The sequence below is a fragment of the Lissotriton vulgaris genome, chromosome 5, assembly GCF_964263255.1.
Source record: "Lissotriton vulgaris chromosome 5, aLisVul1.2, whole genome shotgun sequence".
In the NCBI taxonomy this organism is placed as follows: domain Eukaryota; kingdom Metazoa; phylum Chordata; class Amphibia; order Caudata; family Salamandridae; genus Lissotriton; species Lissotriton vulgaris.
Window position 1 is genome coordinate 1322707978 of NC_141693.1, and position 16706 is coordinate 1322724683.

The window sequence follows — 16706 nt, forward strand, 5'->3', positions numbered from 1 at the left end:
CCAGCACCAAGAACCTTTCCTACTGAGGACTTTCTTCTTGCACATTGGTATCAATCCCAACAGGTAGTGCTTAATATCCCTTGGGACTCCTCACCCGGTGGCCGTATTTTGATTATCAACTGCAGCATATCAGTACATGTCCAGTTTGGGGACCGCCACATCATATGTGCTAAATCTGCTCCACCAGCCGAAAGGCGAGGGAATTTGGGGGCACCATGTGTAAATAGCATGTAGTATCTCACATACATCTGGTGTACAATGCTGTATTGTATTAATTTAAAACTCATTCTAGCCAAGGTATTCTTCCACTCCTTATGGATGCCCTCCCACTCCTTGTCCATGAACGGTTCACCTAGTATTTCCTGCCATCTGCCCGGACCGGTAGGGCGGTAAGTGGGATATTTTGCCAACTTATGACGCCCCCGCCATGTTAAGCAGAGTCACTGAAGTCTGACTCTTCAGTGGCATCTGGGAAAGACGGCCAAGTACCATGAGCCATGGTTGCTATTTTGGCAAATTGCAAGAATAGTCTTTGTCCCAAATTAAACGTTTCTACCACATCTGTCAGAGTAACAAATCTATCACTGGGATAGAGATCCGGCAACGTGTCACAGCTCCCCGATCTACTGACGTTTTTGCTATCTGTGTGAATGGGCGCAGAGTCCAGATAGATATATCCGGTGCATATGGATCTTGCTTTTACACCCACTGGACCGCCCCTTCCCGGGCATGACACACCTGCCCAGCCACGTACAGGATTGAGCCTAGTGCCCCAACCCCCAACATCGGGAGCCTACGTAGAGATATCCCTCCACACATGCCGTGCAGTAACCTTTTCTCCCTATTCTCCCCTTCATCGATCCAGTGCACAGCTTGCTATAGCTGTGCAGCAAGATAGTACAGTTCCAAGCTGCGATGTTCCAGCCCACCATGCGTCCAGGTACGTTTGAGGTCAGGCTAGATTACTTTCCTCCGACCCGAAGACAGAGCAGTTTGACTATTATTTGTCTAGTTCAACAAAGTATTTTCTATGGATTTTAAACATGGGAACCTGAAAGATGTAGAGACAGCGTGGCAAGACAATCATCTATACTAACACCACTTTACCCATTAAAGACAGCCGGAGGGTTTTCCGGAAACTCACTGTAGACTTGAAGCCCTCCAGCACTCTCCTAGTATTCAGGGATTTGAACGTCCCTGCCTCTCTCTCTATCCTTATCCCGAGATACCTCATGCTAGTCGTCTCCCAGGCGAGCCTCAGTGCTGGACGATCCTGCAGTGGCATCATTCCTAGTGCACGTAGCGGAAGCAATTTAGACATGACCCAAGACTTCCCCAAATTCTGCTATGGCCGCCATTATTATGAGAAGCAAGTACTTTGTCCGCCACAAATATACTAATGCATAATCAGCCTACAGAGAGACCACATATGTGATCTCCCCAACCGTTAGCCCCCAACCTTGCAATATTGAGCGCTATCTTCATGCTAGGGACTCTATAAAAATGTGAAAACAGTGGTGACGTTGAGCAGCATTACCTAGTCCCCCGATATAGGGAGAAGCGGTGCAACATTTTCCTACAAATTCATACCCTAAAGTCCAAATTGCCACTACGATTTCCTCCTTAGTGATATGCGCATCCATCATTCCCTACTCTTTCCTGCAGACTGGCCATCTGCAGGCCTGTCAGATAGTTTTACCCAGTCGCTCATGTTTTTCCGCCCAATGCTGCAAACACTCTTTGAAGATTTGCGGCAAAGACCTCAGTGCTGTCATGCTGTGACTGCACCTCCCTTCCCCGCATATCCCACACCCAACCACGGGTGTCCTCTGGGTCTCACTACAGAGAAGCATAGCCAGCATCCTACCCCTCTGCACCCTTCTGCATACAGTCACTGCCTATAGTTGGTGCACGCCAACTTGTCCAACCTGTTCCATGTCTCCAGTATTTCCCTTTTGGACTCCTTCCATTCCACCAACCACTTTGGCTCCACAGCCTAATACTCCTCTTCTCCTGCACATTCAGCATTTGCGTTAGCTGTATTTTTACACATCGCCTTCATGCACACCCCACATTGGCACACCTTCATAGCAATCCATTCTGAGGCCCCTGCATTTGTGCTTTCCTAGTTTTCCGCTACATAGTGGTCCAGTACCTCAGATACAGTGTGTGCAAAAACTGGGTCTGTTAAGGCCTCCACCCTCAGCCACCAGAGCGGCACCCCAGGGGCCCTCCTACCCATTTTGTATGAGAACAACATGGGGGAATGAGCTGACAGGTAGTGTGCTAGATATGAAATATTGTCTACATGCTGAACTAAGCCACCAGACATCATGGAATTATCTAGGTGACTCTGTGTGTTTCTGGTGTAAAACAGGAATAGGTACAGCTCTGTGGGTGGTGCATTCTCCATGCATCCGCTAGTCTCTCTATGACTTCCTGTAGTGCCACTGTCATAGCTGGCTTTGTATCTGCCCTAGGGAGGACATGGTCCAACGTGCCATCAAGCACACAATTTAATCCCCAGGGACTACCACCCTCAATACACTGCCATGCAAGTTGGCATCGTCCACATCAGGGGCATAGACATTTACCATACAAATAGCCCTGGTGTCAAGCATTCCTGACACAATGACATAACTTTTCTTCCTTGTTAAAAATCCCCTGTTTAGCCAAATATGGGATCCACAGTGCCACCCAGATCAGTGCTCCTTGCATAACTGCAGTAGAAGTTCACGAATACCTGTCCTCTCCATCTTCTTTGCAACTGGCTAATGCAGGCCCCTCAGGTGTGTGTGTCTCTTGTAGGTAGGCCAATGAGATCCCATATCGCTTCAGTTACAAATGCACCCTCAGTCTCTTAGTGCTCTGCTCCCATCCATGCACTTTCCATGTTAGGAACTTCCACATCTTGTCCACTCTAAGTGCCATGTCCCCTATGGCGTGTTCCCTTCCCCCCATTTGCTCCTTCTCTACCCTTATCCACTCCAGTCCTAGTTTCAGATTACTTTTCTGCACACTGTAAAGCAACCCTACAACACTAAACCCCAGCACAAACGTCAACATGAACTCCTTACATACCCCCCACCCACAGACAGTGAGCCTGAACAACTCCAGCCCATAACATCCGGGTCAACACTAAGCAACCACCGTCTCGGCCACCCCTTGGAAGCTATAGCCTTAACCTCCCTAATTGCATCACGTTGAGGGCCCAGCATCCCACGGGGACAGCAGGGCCAACAGCACTCAAATCATGCCTATGGGACTGCAGCCTTCCATAGCTCACCGTCAAATGTATTAAAAGGCTTGCAATCATATGTAACAAGGGAATACCAGACAGGAAGAGACCCACCCTCTAACATTAACACATAATCAACAACTCTTACCACCAAAGCTCCAATGTGTTCTGATTCTAAAGTCTTAATAATAAATTAAGTTCGTCCTCAGTGCAGGGACGGGCCCCAAATTCCAGGGAGACACACACTGCACCAGTGTCTCTGTCTCCTCCACTGTTGTGGCTAGCCCATGTATGTGCTATCGCTCAGGGAGTCACGATCCCCTCTGTGGGTCATGAACGATTCACAAGTTTCAAGGACAAAGTTCGAATCTAGTGTTCCGTCTGAGCAGACTAAGCTCATCCCCATTTGCCTGGTCCCAGGCCTCAGAGCCTGCAGAATGGCTGCATGAGTGTGTTAACCAGCAGCCAACACCACTACCATCGGTTCTACTGATTGAAGGTCGCTTCTCTTTCACTCCTCCAAGTGTATCCAGCCAGTAACCAGTCTCACCTGGGGGGGAAAAAAAAGAAGACTTTGTGTATCCTAAGTTTCACAGAGAATATTAGGCTGTACCAGAGGTCCAAATTTTGCATTCTCTTTTTAGTCGGCAGAAAGTCCCTGCATAGTTCCTGTAACTTACACGTAATCCGGGAAGACCATGATATTTCTCCCCTTGTACAGTGGTGCTGCATTGACCCGGACATGGTGCAAGAGTGCGTCATGGTCCCTCGGTGGGCCAGCTCTATTGTGAAGAACTTAGAGAGCTTCCTTGGTTTCAAGCAGCAGCAACTCCTCCATTATGGCAGAGGAGTGTCGCCCCACCTACCATGAGTGCAGCAGGCACACACATTAATATAAGGGGAATATATGCCATTTTATTAATGTGACCAAGGCTTGCGCTGTTACAGCGCAATGGTAGGGGGTGAGGTTGATCAGTGTGATTGCACTAGTAATGCAGCCCCCTGCAATGTGCAGATCAGACTGTTTGGCTGCCTAAAGCAGACCAATCTGACCTACGCACTTCAGAGCCTGCAATTCCACGGCTGAGAAACAGCTGATGGATTGCAGCTGGAGGCCCCCAGCCTCAAAATGAGCGCTTCGTTAGCCTGCTCTAGCCAATCTGGTTTTGCGTTGTACTAGGGCAGAAGTCCTTCTCTTTCCACCTGAGTCACAGAGGAGAGCGCCGGGAGGAAGGAGAATGCAACCAGATCCTGGGGCAGTGAGGAAACGGAAATGAGCATCGGGCAGCAGGTAAGTTCTTTGTATTCTTAAAAAATGTGTATTGTCTGTTTCCGCCCCCTCCTCCCGCCTCCCCGTCGTCGTTCCCACCCACTCTGCCTGCCACTCCCCTTTCCCCACTGGTTTCAAGACGTTCATGATCCAGTCTTCCAAGAACACTTCAAAAGATTGTCCTTCTGCACGCTTTGGGAAGCCAATAAATCTTAGGTTATTCCTTTGGGAGCACACCTCCACATCCTCGATCCTCTCCTTCATTTGGGCAGAGATTGACTGGAGTGTAATCACCTTCTTCCTGAGTCTGTAATTTTGGAATGGATTGGGTAATTAACGTGCTTTATGAATCAGACCCCAAGGTATTTGCGGATTACTTTTTCGGAACATTTCAATAGTCTTCTTATTAAACTAATAAATGGCGAAATAATGCAACACATGTTTATCAATGCTCCTTAAGAGCTCGTCCTATACACTGAGGCAGTTTTTATTCTCTCACTTGTCCAATTGAATTCATCGGCACTTCCCATGTTGACAGTTTCTTACTGAATATCTTCAAGCTTCTCAGCGTTGTAGTGTCTCATTCTAGTACTGCATAGACACAAGCCCTCACGTCTCGCCATGACTTTGCCCCATGAATAATTTCTGGAATGTGATTTTTCCCATAGATGACAGCTTTGAAGACCAGCTTGTAAACTCCTCCACCGAACTGTCCATCTTAGAGAGGCTGGGCCTCAACAGGTATGGTATGTCCTAACCTCTTCTCTGGTGAGGGTGTACATCATTGACCTCATTGTGAAAAGCGCCTAGAGACATAAAATATGCATGCATCTATATATTCATCTACCAATACAAACACATGTATGGAATACAAATATGGCCATATATTCACATATGCTTACACAAATGCACATAAGTACATACAAATATATATATACATAAGTACACACAGATGCATGTACATAAATACTCACATATTTGTGTGTGTGTGTGTCAACATGTTTGCATTTATTTTCAAATGTGATTTTGAATGGTAGATGATTGTATTATTCATGCATATTTTATGTGTATATACGTCTGCGCAAATTAATGTTTCAGGGCGTTGTCGTTAAGATGAACCTATACACAAAAAGACACTGAATAGGACAGTTATTTATCAGGGCCTCCTCCACCTTAAGGCACCCCACTGCACCTTACTGCAGCTCATATCTAATGTTCTTGCTGGAGTGTGGCCGTGGGTATTTCGTAATTCCTGTTGTGTCAATAAATGTAACCTGAAAATGAAATGCTTTGTAGTGGTTAAGTTGATTCAACCATAATGTCCATTGGGAAACTTTTTAGTTGATGTTGGAGGCTTTGGATTGTGTTGTTGCTATTGGTATTTTAGGTTCAGCTGTAGGAATATGGGTGTACCCTATTGTTCTTTTATAACTTTTTTCTGTGATGCCAGAGGATTAAATGCAGGGCCACTGAAAGTATGCAAATCTGAGGATTTTGCCTCATTCGCTACATAATCTATTATCTGCTGCATAATCTCCAGATTTTAACAAAAAAAACATTTTTCTAGCTCTTATGGATCAAAAGTTACAAAAGATACAGCGATTTTGGGTTCCTGTGCACCAGGACTCTTTTTGCAAAGTCTGACTGTTCAGCTTTAAGTTGCTTCTTGCTGTATTTGAGAGTTACATTGTCACTAATGAGGTGATTTCTATTTCCAGATACTATTACCAGTAGTAAAGTGTACTGCATACCTTGCCATTTCTTGCCGCATAATTTAGCCAACCCTGCCACATAATTTCCACTCCTTTGCCACATAATTCCAGGTGCCCTGTTTAAATGTCACTACCCGTCATACCATTGGAATCACTTCCTATTAGTGGCAAAAAGCAAGGACCCTGGCTCTCAATCTCCAAGATTCTGCTATAGGTTGAGAGCCATGCAAGACCCTAATTGCCAGCTGTGCATGACATAAGGGCAGAGGGAAGATCAGCACAACTCAGGCAGAGGTGTATAAAATAAAGAAAACACACATTTGCACTATGTTTATGTGTTAATTATCAAAACAGATAAATAAAAGTCATTGTCATTTACAATGCCAATAGCTTAAACTCTCGTAAATGTGAGACCTATTGCATTTCAAAAAAGTAACCGCCATTTTCCTGGGCTGCTTGGAAAGGGAAAGCATACATGGCGCGCTGAATGTAGCAGGAAAGCATGCCGTGCCAGCAGTAAAAGGGCCAGTCTTCATGGGAGGTTGCAAATGAAAACAAGGGGGTACTAAGGCAGGACTAACAAGCCTAATAATGAATCAGAATCCAGCATCTATGAAGGACAATGACACAAGCCAAGTACAAATATGGGCGGATAGTGGGCGGTGCTTCAAGTCCATACTTGATTCCAGCATGCCTTGCAGAGCAGGGCATGCGTTGTCCAGGCTCGACCTAAAAATGAGATTTCTGTAGTAGTCCGTACTCATGCAAGCATAGGAATGCGGCTTAACTGTGAGCCACAAGAGGACAGTATTCTACCTTTTAGCGTGACTTTGGAACCAACACCATCTTGTAAACGTTCCAGAGTTTAAGGATGGGTTTGCTGTGGCGTTATTGATCAATGAGCCCCACCTCTGTTTCATGACCTCAGTGCGTGTACACAGCGCTAACTAATCATGCATAAAGGGACATGTCTTTTTTACATTGAGGTGACATCTTCACACCGTCAACAAGAGCAGCTGAGAAACCTGTTTCAGCTTTTCGACATTGTTTTAAAGCGAAAAAATAAAAGAGTGTTTGTTTCACCTGGGTAAAGAGGGAGCAGTGACATCCTTCAAACTGTTGTATTGAAACAAACATTTGAAGAAAGCTCCACATTCTCTTTAATTTTCGCCTTCCATGAGGCCACAGTGTAAAGCATCCCTCTTAGCATCTCTCTTGCTCATAAGGTTATAATGCCACCTGAGCCCTGTAGTGTTTCCCAATCTGGTAACACACCAAGGGGGCAGCACCATGCGGACTTGATGTAGGGCCGGACTGGGAAGCAAACCAGCCCTGGCAATTATGTCGTAACGGCCCATGGGCAGCAGGGTGCTGGTGGGAAACACTGCTGCTGAGCTTTTGTTACAGGGCCCCACTGGTCCAAAACCGCTCTCCCTCCCCCTTCCGGCCCACCGGGAAAACGCCCAGTGGCCGCTACTGCCAGTCAGAAGGTCCGCAAGACGTACCCTGCCCAACTAATATTTTGGTGTAGCTTACCGATGACGTGAGCCTCTAAATAAAAGCAGGAAATGTGGACTGCGAAGTGAGGTACATGTAACCCATAACAGGTAACCAATGTGGTTCCTGTGTTAGTTTGTCTGCGCCAGCGGACTGTGCATACAAATCCCAGCTGGAGAGTCAAGGGCCGCACTACTACCAGGATTAGGCCAGGTCAATAGCGATGGTGGGCGGAATCCACCAGACTGACCGACATCAGCCCAGTGCCCAAACCTGACACAAGTGTGGCGGCTGCCTGACATCAGCACACTGCCAGTGGTATTCCCGACATGAGAAAGACAGTTTTGGTCCCTTCCAGCCACATGCATGGTGGCGCCTGGCATAGACGCACTGTCAGTGGTGCTCGTGCTGCTACTTAGGCCTAAATACACTGAAAGCTCGCCTGACTTCCGACTCCACATAAAGGCAGATGGACGAGTTGAGCTACAGTGCACCAAGTCCCAGACACTGACTAGGGGTAAAAAGATGTTGCATCATGAAGGGTAATCGACACCGGTCAGTCAGAGGGACAGCCTGATCATGGCAGAGCAACTATAACTACCCCGGGGAAGGGGAACAGTACACATTTACTTCTGTACCGCCGGCATGGCAAGTGTACCAGCAATTGAACCATTCACAATTGAAGGAGTGCCATCCATGCGGGCGCCCAAGTTGAGACACTAGGTGAAATGTCTAGAACTGTATTTTGAGGGGTAGGCGGGTGGGGGGGAGGGCCCTCTGTATCATCTAGTGGGGAAATAAATACACATGATATACACAACACTTAATGAGGCGATTCCCCAGAAAATGCAGCAACCTCGTCAAAGACCATAATACCTATTTTGAGCCCATGGCCAACCAAGACCATGAGCAATTTATATTCTGACAGGCCAGCTAAGAAGAAGAATCACTAGACAGTTTCTATGGCAGGCTTAGAGAACTAACCAGCACCTGTGGGTTCTCCAACGAACAGGAAGAAATACAAGGGCAGATTATCTAAGGGTGTGCATCTACCAAGCTAAGAGAAAATATTTTACAAGAGTCAGGAAAGTGCCTATAGGACCTCCCTATAATGGGAAGTTCGAAGAAGCTTTCAAAAGTGAGAGCATCGAATATGGAGACAGCACTACACCAAACAGTCAAAACAGAACCTGTTAACTGAGGAAAAAACCCCAAAAACCTAAGAGAGCATTGGAAACAGTGGGACTTTGTTGATACTGTGAAGGGCACACCTACAGGCTGACAGACAACCCAGGTAGAGGAAAGAAGTGCACCGCGTGTGGAAAGCACAATCACTTTGCCAAAGTGTTCTTGTCATTGAAACAGAGAAAGACAAAAGAGACCAACCATCAATGCCATCCCGTAAAGAGGAAATAAGGAAGAGGATATGAATGATGACATCACAGAATACACCATACACTCAGTGTTCACCATTAGCAGCAGCACCGCATGCCTGACAACCTATGCTCCAATGTCACCTTCAAGATGGCTCCAACCCAGTCACCGACAACATTGAAACCGGAGCTTCCATTGACAGCCGACCTGTATTAAACCATGTCAATGCCACCCCCACTAACCAAAGGCAGAGTATTCGCTTATGGACAGATTAATCCCCTACCCATGCCAGGGAACTTGGTGACCCAGATCTCGCATGGGGAATCGCAAGTTGATACAGCTATCTACGTCGCTATAGGAGGTCAAGGAATGACCTGGGGACCGATGAAAGTGCCACAGAGAAGGCACACCTGGCACACTGTCAGAGAGCGAACCTGATCCAGGTCCTCCTGAAGTATCCAGTATCCCCTTTGAAACTGTGACTCATGCTCGTATCCTGAACCCCACTTTTTGATTTGTTAGTTTTTTTATGGTTGAGAAGGGCGATCGGGTAACACACCGAGGGTACGGCACCATGTGGGCAGGTGGTCCGCATGACGTACTCTAGCCCCTAGGGATATTTTGGTTTAGCCCACCGGTGACGTGGGCCTCAAAATAAAAGCGGAGGTGTGGACTGCAAAGGGAGTTATCTGGTGACCAATGTGGCTCCTGTGTTATTTTGTCTGCGCCAGAGGCCTGGGTGACAAAGCCTCCACCGGGAGACTCTGAGGTTGCACTGCTCCCAAGATTAGGAAAGGTACCTACACGCCCAGGTGTATGGGAACCATGATCATGCGCCATTACCTCAATGAAAGGTATGTAGGTGAGGTGGTTCTGCCTCAAGAAACATAATCAATACATTTGAGCAATATTTTGAGTGCGAGGCACTCTCCCTTATGTTATGAAATCTTGTGGAGGCAAAGGAGGAGTGTGTGTTGTGTTTTAAATCAGACATCTAGTATTGCTCAGATCCATGTCATCCAGACACCAGTATCCAGTCCTAGGTTTCACAATTAGGGCACATTTCACAAAGATCTTTCTTTCTATGAGTGGGAGTGACTTACTCATGTAGTTACCTTGATTTACGTCTGAATTTTCTTACGACTCCTGGCTTAATTCTAGGCCAAATTCTCCAAAGGAAAATTAAATGAGCAGATATATGACCTTTTAGATTTATAGCTAAACCTGTGTGTAAATCTCTCCAGATGCAATTTCATTAACTTTGGGTGGAGCTTTACCCCGAGATTTACATCTAGAAGTTTACAAGACATACACGTCAAAATGTGATCATAAAGTTATACAAATGCTGCTCTTAATAGAGTTGGTTCTATGCTTTATATAAATATGAATTGAAAAGAGCAAGTAAACAGCCACCACCTGAAGAAAATAAAAGGCACCTGAAAAACATTAATGCTGAATGGCCATAAATGAAGCCCACACCCCGGGCTCAGACCTCTTTCCATTGGGCTTGAGGTGACGGAGGGGTAGCACTACCGTCCCTCCACTTATATTATAAAGCAGCCCCGCTCCGTACATTGGCTGAGTGGTCAAAGAGAGAATCAGATAAACATTGGCTGCATATGGACAGGGTGGTGGTGGCAAGAACAGTTTGGGATTTGATATGGAAACCTAAAAAAGATAGACCTCTAAACGCGTACATTAGCACGCACCACGCTTAAAGTCTGAGACGAGGTGTCTAGGGGACTAGAGTAGTCTACCTTCCCTTCACCCTATACATCTATTCATTTCAATCCGGAATTTCCTCCGGTGCTACGAGAGGGTCCCTTTGACTCATGGAGGGAGGGGGGTGTCTGATGCTTTCTGATCTGTTTCACAATTATGACATTCTCATCCTTGCTAGCTGACAAAGGGATTTCAAGGTGACGCCCAGTGAGCACTTTCAGATTTTGTCTCATATGAAAGACAACCTGGGATACCCTATCCCTACCACCAAGGAAGGAGTACTTCTAGGATTAAGAGATCCGGAACTAGAGCACCGAACTAAGGCAGACAGGGCCATAATGTGGGCTTGCTTTGAGGCTGTCAAAGCAGCAATTGTTGCAGCGTGGAAGAAAAAGACAGCACCAGTGTTCTTTCAGTGGCAGGCTCATCTCTGGAAAGTATTGTCCATGGAAAGGATGGCAGATATTTTTGGAGACGACTATACATTTTTTAAAATACAAATAGGGTACCTTATTGCCTACCTAACAAGGGGGTTCCCCTTGGCAGTATGCCCGCCATCATTGCACGCTATACACCTATTTCAGTTTTAGTTGGAGAACATTTGGTCACCACGGAAAACCAGCCAGACAGGAGAAGTCCACATAATGTTATCAGTCAACCTGAGCTGGACCTTGAGTCCAGTAATAGCCTTGTTTCAGGACCATCTTCTGGTAGTTAAGTTATATTGTAGGGGGTGCGTTGGGTGGTAGGGTGAGCCGGGGGTGTTTACATTTTTTTAGGCCTCTTATGATATACTATCTGAGTCTGACAGAATGTGTTGTCGAGAGTGAAAAGTTGAAGTGTACTCCCCGCTTCCTAGTGAAACTGTGACCTCATTAGATGTTGTGTTAGAGGACGTGATTACCGCAACATGTTCTTTTCTGTGATGTACAACCACTCTGTGTAATGTAAAGTGCCTATTAAAAAGAAGTTTGAAGAAAAAAGTAAATGTAATAAAATAAAATACATTAAAAAAAAAGTAAATTTTCACATCAGCTTTTCAACCAGTGCCTTTGGAAAATCCTTACTCAGTCCTCAAAATCTTGGCTGTATAATGGTTTACAGTTCAATACTTTGTTTGCTATTTAGAGGTTCAAATAAAGTCTCCCACACAAAAGTTTCCAAGCGTACTTTTATTTCATTTCATTTTTGAAAATCAGTATTTCATTTTTAAAAATCAGTAAAATCTTCACTGCCAACAAATGTTTTTTTCAGGAACATGCCGTTAACAAGAACTCCATAAGGGCTGAAAGTGATAAATATTTACATCATTAACTAACTAATTCTCATAAAATTTAACTAGAATAGAGATCCTTTAACCAAAATCACCAAATGTCTCCCTTATTAGCACCAAACTTTAAAAAACACTCTGAAATCATTACCAATCCACGTAAGTCATTAAATATATGATTTTGGTAAGACGAGACACCCAGATTGGGCACCTAAACATTCCAAATTGCAGTTCAGCTCTTAACATAAATTGGTCTAAATCATGTGAGCAGTTAGTCAAAACCAATTCGATAAAAGTCAGCACCTGATGTCTATTGAAGACCTTCTTATATGAGTTACTATGCTCATAATTATGAACATCTCATTGTTCAATTACCCAAATTAAAAAACTGTACCACCAGTCCATATCATATATAAAACTAAGCCCCGTTACATGGACTGGTAGTAATAGCAGAGTGTTTTTAAAGTTTGGCGCTAATTATTGGAGCTGTTTGGTGATTTTAGTTTAGGGAGCACTAGGTCTAGTAGAATTTTGCAGGTGGTGACATTAGTTAATAATGTATATTTTTATTACATTCATCCCTGATTAAGTTCTGTGGAACCCACATTCTGTAATGAAGCACATGTTGGCATGAAGGATTTTATTCGAGTAGACTTTTGTGTTTTTTATAATGAAATAAAAGTTAACTTAGAATCTTGTAAGGTGATGAGTATATTTGGACCTGCAAATATCAACCAAAGAGTTGAACTGTGAACCACACAACTGACAAGCTTTTGAGGAATGAATCATCGAAGAAGTGTAATTGTTGTGTCACAGTAAAGGGTACGATAGTTTGAAAATGTTTATTTATTTAAATAATGTTATTTTTATTTAACTGACTTAATTTTTTATTTGTTTACATTTGTGCAATATAGTGTATATGGATGTCTGTAATATCTAAAGTTATGTGATTATGTTTTTCTTTTTAGAATTTTTATTTTTTAGTTGCTGTGCTTTGTGTTGGCAATAATATTTCCTGTCTCCATTGATTTATATGTGATTTCCTTGCTGTATGTGTGAGTGGCCGTGTGTGACTTAATGCAAGGCTTGACTGGAGTAGGTTTGGCCAAAGACTCAAAAGGAAATGAGCAAAAAGCTTCCTATTAGTCTAACCTCTTGTAGTTGCTTAGGGTAGCATTCCAACTCATTGTTTGACCATCATGAAATCAAGCCGTATGAAAATATGCCTTTGTCCTGCTCCAATAGAAGCAGTTCATCCTGAACTGCGATGTCAGGTCCTCTCTGAACCAGAGCACATGCAACCAAAGACTGGTTTTAGCCTATTTGGGTCACTTTATTTGGGCGCAGCTTGGTTCCAGTAGCACAGTAAGCCGCGGGCCATTGTCTGGGCATACTGTTGGCCACTGAGGGCGTTACATCAAACACACAAAAGGTGAGTGGGGAGACAAATGCTCACAAATATGCTGATCACTGGCATTTGCTCAGGATTGTACTCAAACCTATTGTGTTTTGCCTTTATGGAAACTCCAATTAGAACCGGTCATATTCAAGTCAGCGTTGGCCCTGCTCCAGTTGAAACAGTCCAGTCTGTACTGCTAAACCAGGTCGTCTCTTGATTGAAACACAAGCAACCCAACACAGTTTTGGTTTGGAGTAGAATTTAGTCTGTTTGGGCTGCAGTACCAGTGGAGTAGATTTGGATGTAACATTAAGGAATTGCAAATAAATTACCCATTTGTAGTTCTCCTGGCTTACACCATTTTGATCCTGGAGTTCAAAAGTTTATCTTTGTGGGTCCAAGGTATAGGACAGGAATGCAAAAATGTATCTTCACCTTAGTGAACTGTGTTTCATAGGATATGAAATAGCACAACTGGAGTACTATTTTATGTACTGAAAAATGCATTATTGCTTTATAAACAACAGCCTATAATTAGGAATAATGGTTTAGATTTACTAAAGGTTGCACAGGTGCTTTTAATTTGTTGCACAAATTAGCGCTGCACGTTCAGGGTTTATAATAGGAGGGAGGTTGGTGCAATGCTTTATGCTACTTTATGCCATGTGAGTACCAGCCCAAAACCTTAATGTAAATGTAAATGTACAGGAATTTATATAGCGCAAATCACCACTGGTTTCTAAGCGCTTGCTTAGGGAACCTGTCCTGGTATTCCCCTGTGAGATAACCCCGGCAGGGTATCCGCAAGGTGAAAGCCAGCCATCCCACCGCGAGGGGCCGTTGTGGAGATTAAGCAAGCTATTGCCCAGAGTCACAGAGTGTGAACCCATAAATCGAGTAGGCACCGGAACGAGAATTGTCGAGTCCATGGACATTTTTTTAGGATTCAAGACCCGACCGAGCCGGGAATTGAACCCTGGTCCCGGGCTGACCTCTGCTTCCAGGTCTGCCTCCTCTAACCAGTGAGCCACACTTCTCCACTAATAAAGAACCCCAATGTGTCTCAATGTGTTGGAATCTTCTGGCAAGCCTACTCTCACCCACTTTCAAGCCCACCTGCAACGGATTGCCTTCATAGCACATAATCTGGCTGGCGGAGGGGAATAGTGAGGGAGGGACACCACTCACATGGATTCTGGTGCTCTGGAAAGTACAGAAAGGTGTTCCATTGACTCTTACTAAGACTCTTTGAATAGCTAGACCATCTGTGTCTGTTAGTCAGACTTTTACAAGAATTGATTTTGGAGCCCTGCAACCTGAGTAACTGGCTTTTAAAGCCTTGTTTAAAGTGCCCCAGGTAACAGACTCACTCTTTGCATACTGCTTGCCACACATGGCCTTCTTAATTCTTACTGACATATTGGGCGTAGCTCTCGAAAGGTTGGCTTATAGGCTCAATAATGGTCACATTGGCGTAAATAGTTCTACATTCTGGTGTTGACACTTGTTTTATTGTGAAGACATTACCTTTTATTTTAAAGGCCACAAATCTCGCACACATGGACTCTGGGAACTTAAGATCTCGATCCACAACCCAACCCCGCCCCCAGGAGCCATCCCAAGGAAGCATCAAACATCCCTAAATTCCCAGAGCAGCAGGTGCATTCATAGAATAATTGTGAAATGCATAAGTAGTTGCTGCAGCAGTAGTAGCATTAGAATTATTATCACCAGTAATAGTAGCAGCATCAGAAATACTAGTAGTAGGGGCAATCCTTTCCATTGTTGTTGTGAGCCTACTTACATCTTCATCACCACCCTCCAAAACACAGCTACTTTAAAGTGAGGATCCACAACTGAATACCAGTAGAAATCATAAACACACCATCAGACACCAGAAGAAATGAAGGCAGATAGTTGCCAAAAGACCTTGTCTACTTGAAAAAAACTGTCTTGCATGACTCACAGACAGCACCTCTAAGAAGCCAACGCTACTGATGAGAGAAAAGCCGTCAATGAGGCCGCCAATAAAAACATAGATATATGTTTTTTAAAGTGATGGTTCAGATGCTTGAATTAATTTTAGCCACTGGCAATTACTCTGGGTGACATTCCAGTCCATCTTTCTTTTGCCCGCCATGAATTCTCAGATAGTAAACAGCTTATTACAAATCAGTCTTGATCCTACTTTCGTATGAATATTCCAGCAAAACTGTCAGGCAAGGCTCCCTCTAATAAGGAATACAAACAAACCAAGACCGGTTTTGCCAATTTGGGCCTCGATAGTCAGGTGTGGATTGAATCCTGTGGCACAGTGGGTCTGGGACCCATGTCTGGGCATACCTGTCGTACATAGGGCATTGCACTGATGCACCTAAACATTTATGTTAGAAAGTACTTATTGAGCGCATGTACACCAAAAAGGTCTCCTCGCTAAGAGAAGAAAGGCCACTGCAAGCAGGAAAAAAGAATAGCCATAGGCTTGTCTAAACAGCCAGGTTTTCGAGAGTTTCCTAAACTCCACCTAGTTGGCCGAAGATCTGACATCAAGGGGGAGAGAGTTCCAACTGTACGGAGTAATCACTGAAAACCTAGCCCCAGCAAGTCTTTTCTTTTTGCTTCTTTTGACAGTTAATAGGTCCAGGAAGGCTGATCTGAGATGACGGTTAGGGGTGGCGCACTGAATTCTGGTGGCGCACTGAATTCTGGTGGACTTAAAAGCTCGACTTTTGCCATGGAGAGTTGTAAAATGAATACATCCTGTTTTAAAAATAGTCCTCTGAGCTACCAGGAGCCAATGTAGCTTTTCCATCAACGGCTTGGTATGGCAATGTCTAGGCTGGTGAAATACAAGCCAGGCAGCCTGGTTTTGTGCAATTTGCAGTCTGTGATTTAGGCCAGTAGGGAGTCCTAGACAGAGAACATTTGCATAGTTTATTCAGGACATTACTAAGGAGATTATCATTTGGATGACCACTTCAAAGGTGAAGTATTTCCTTACTTTACTATTTCTCCAAATTTGGAGCTAGCTTGAGGGATTCACAGCTCCTGTCTGGGATTTCATAGAGAGATCCTAATCAATGAGGATCCCTAGACTTTTCACTACTTTCTTGGGCATATGGAATGGCCCAATCTCAGAAGGCCAGAAGGAGGGATTCCATTGGTGGAGTTTATTCTTGCTAAAAACGTTCTCTGTTTTATCGGAGTTCAACTTCAACTAATGG

At 44.5% G+C, this 16706-nt stretch overlaps 1 protein-coding gene across 3 annotated transcripts in view; it reads left to right on the plus strand.

Moving 5' to 3' along the window:
* Window positions 1–16706, plus strand: part of LOC147712541 (inositol 1,4,5-triphosphate receptor associated 2-like) — a 420289-nt gene that overhangs the window by 220214 nt on the left and 183369 nt on the right. For all 3 annotated transcript variants that reach the window (XM_086923244.1, XM_086923246.1, XM_086923245.1), the window contains exon 4: window positions 5177–5249. In XM_086923244.1, coding sequence (XP_086779370.1) covers window positions 5177–5249 — 73 coding nt within the window. The remainder of the gene's footprint in view (window positions 1–5176; window positions 5250–16706) is intronic.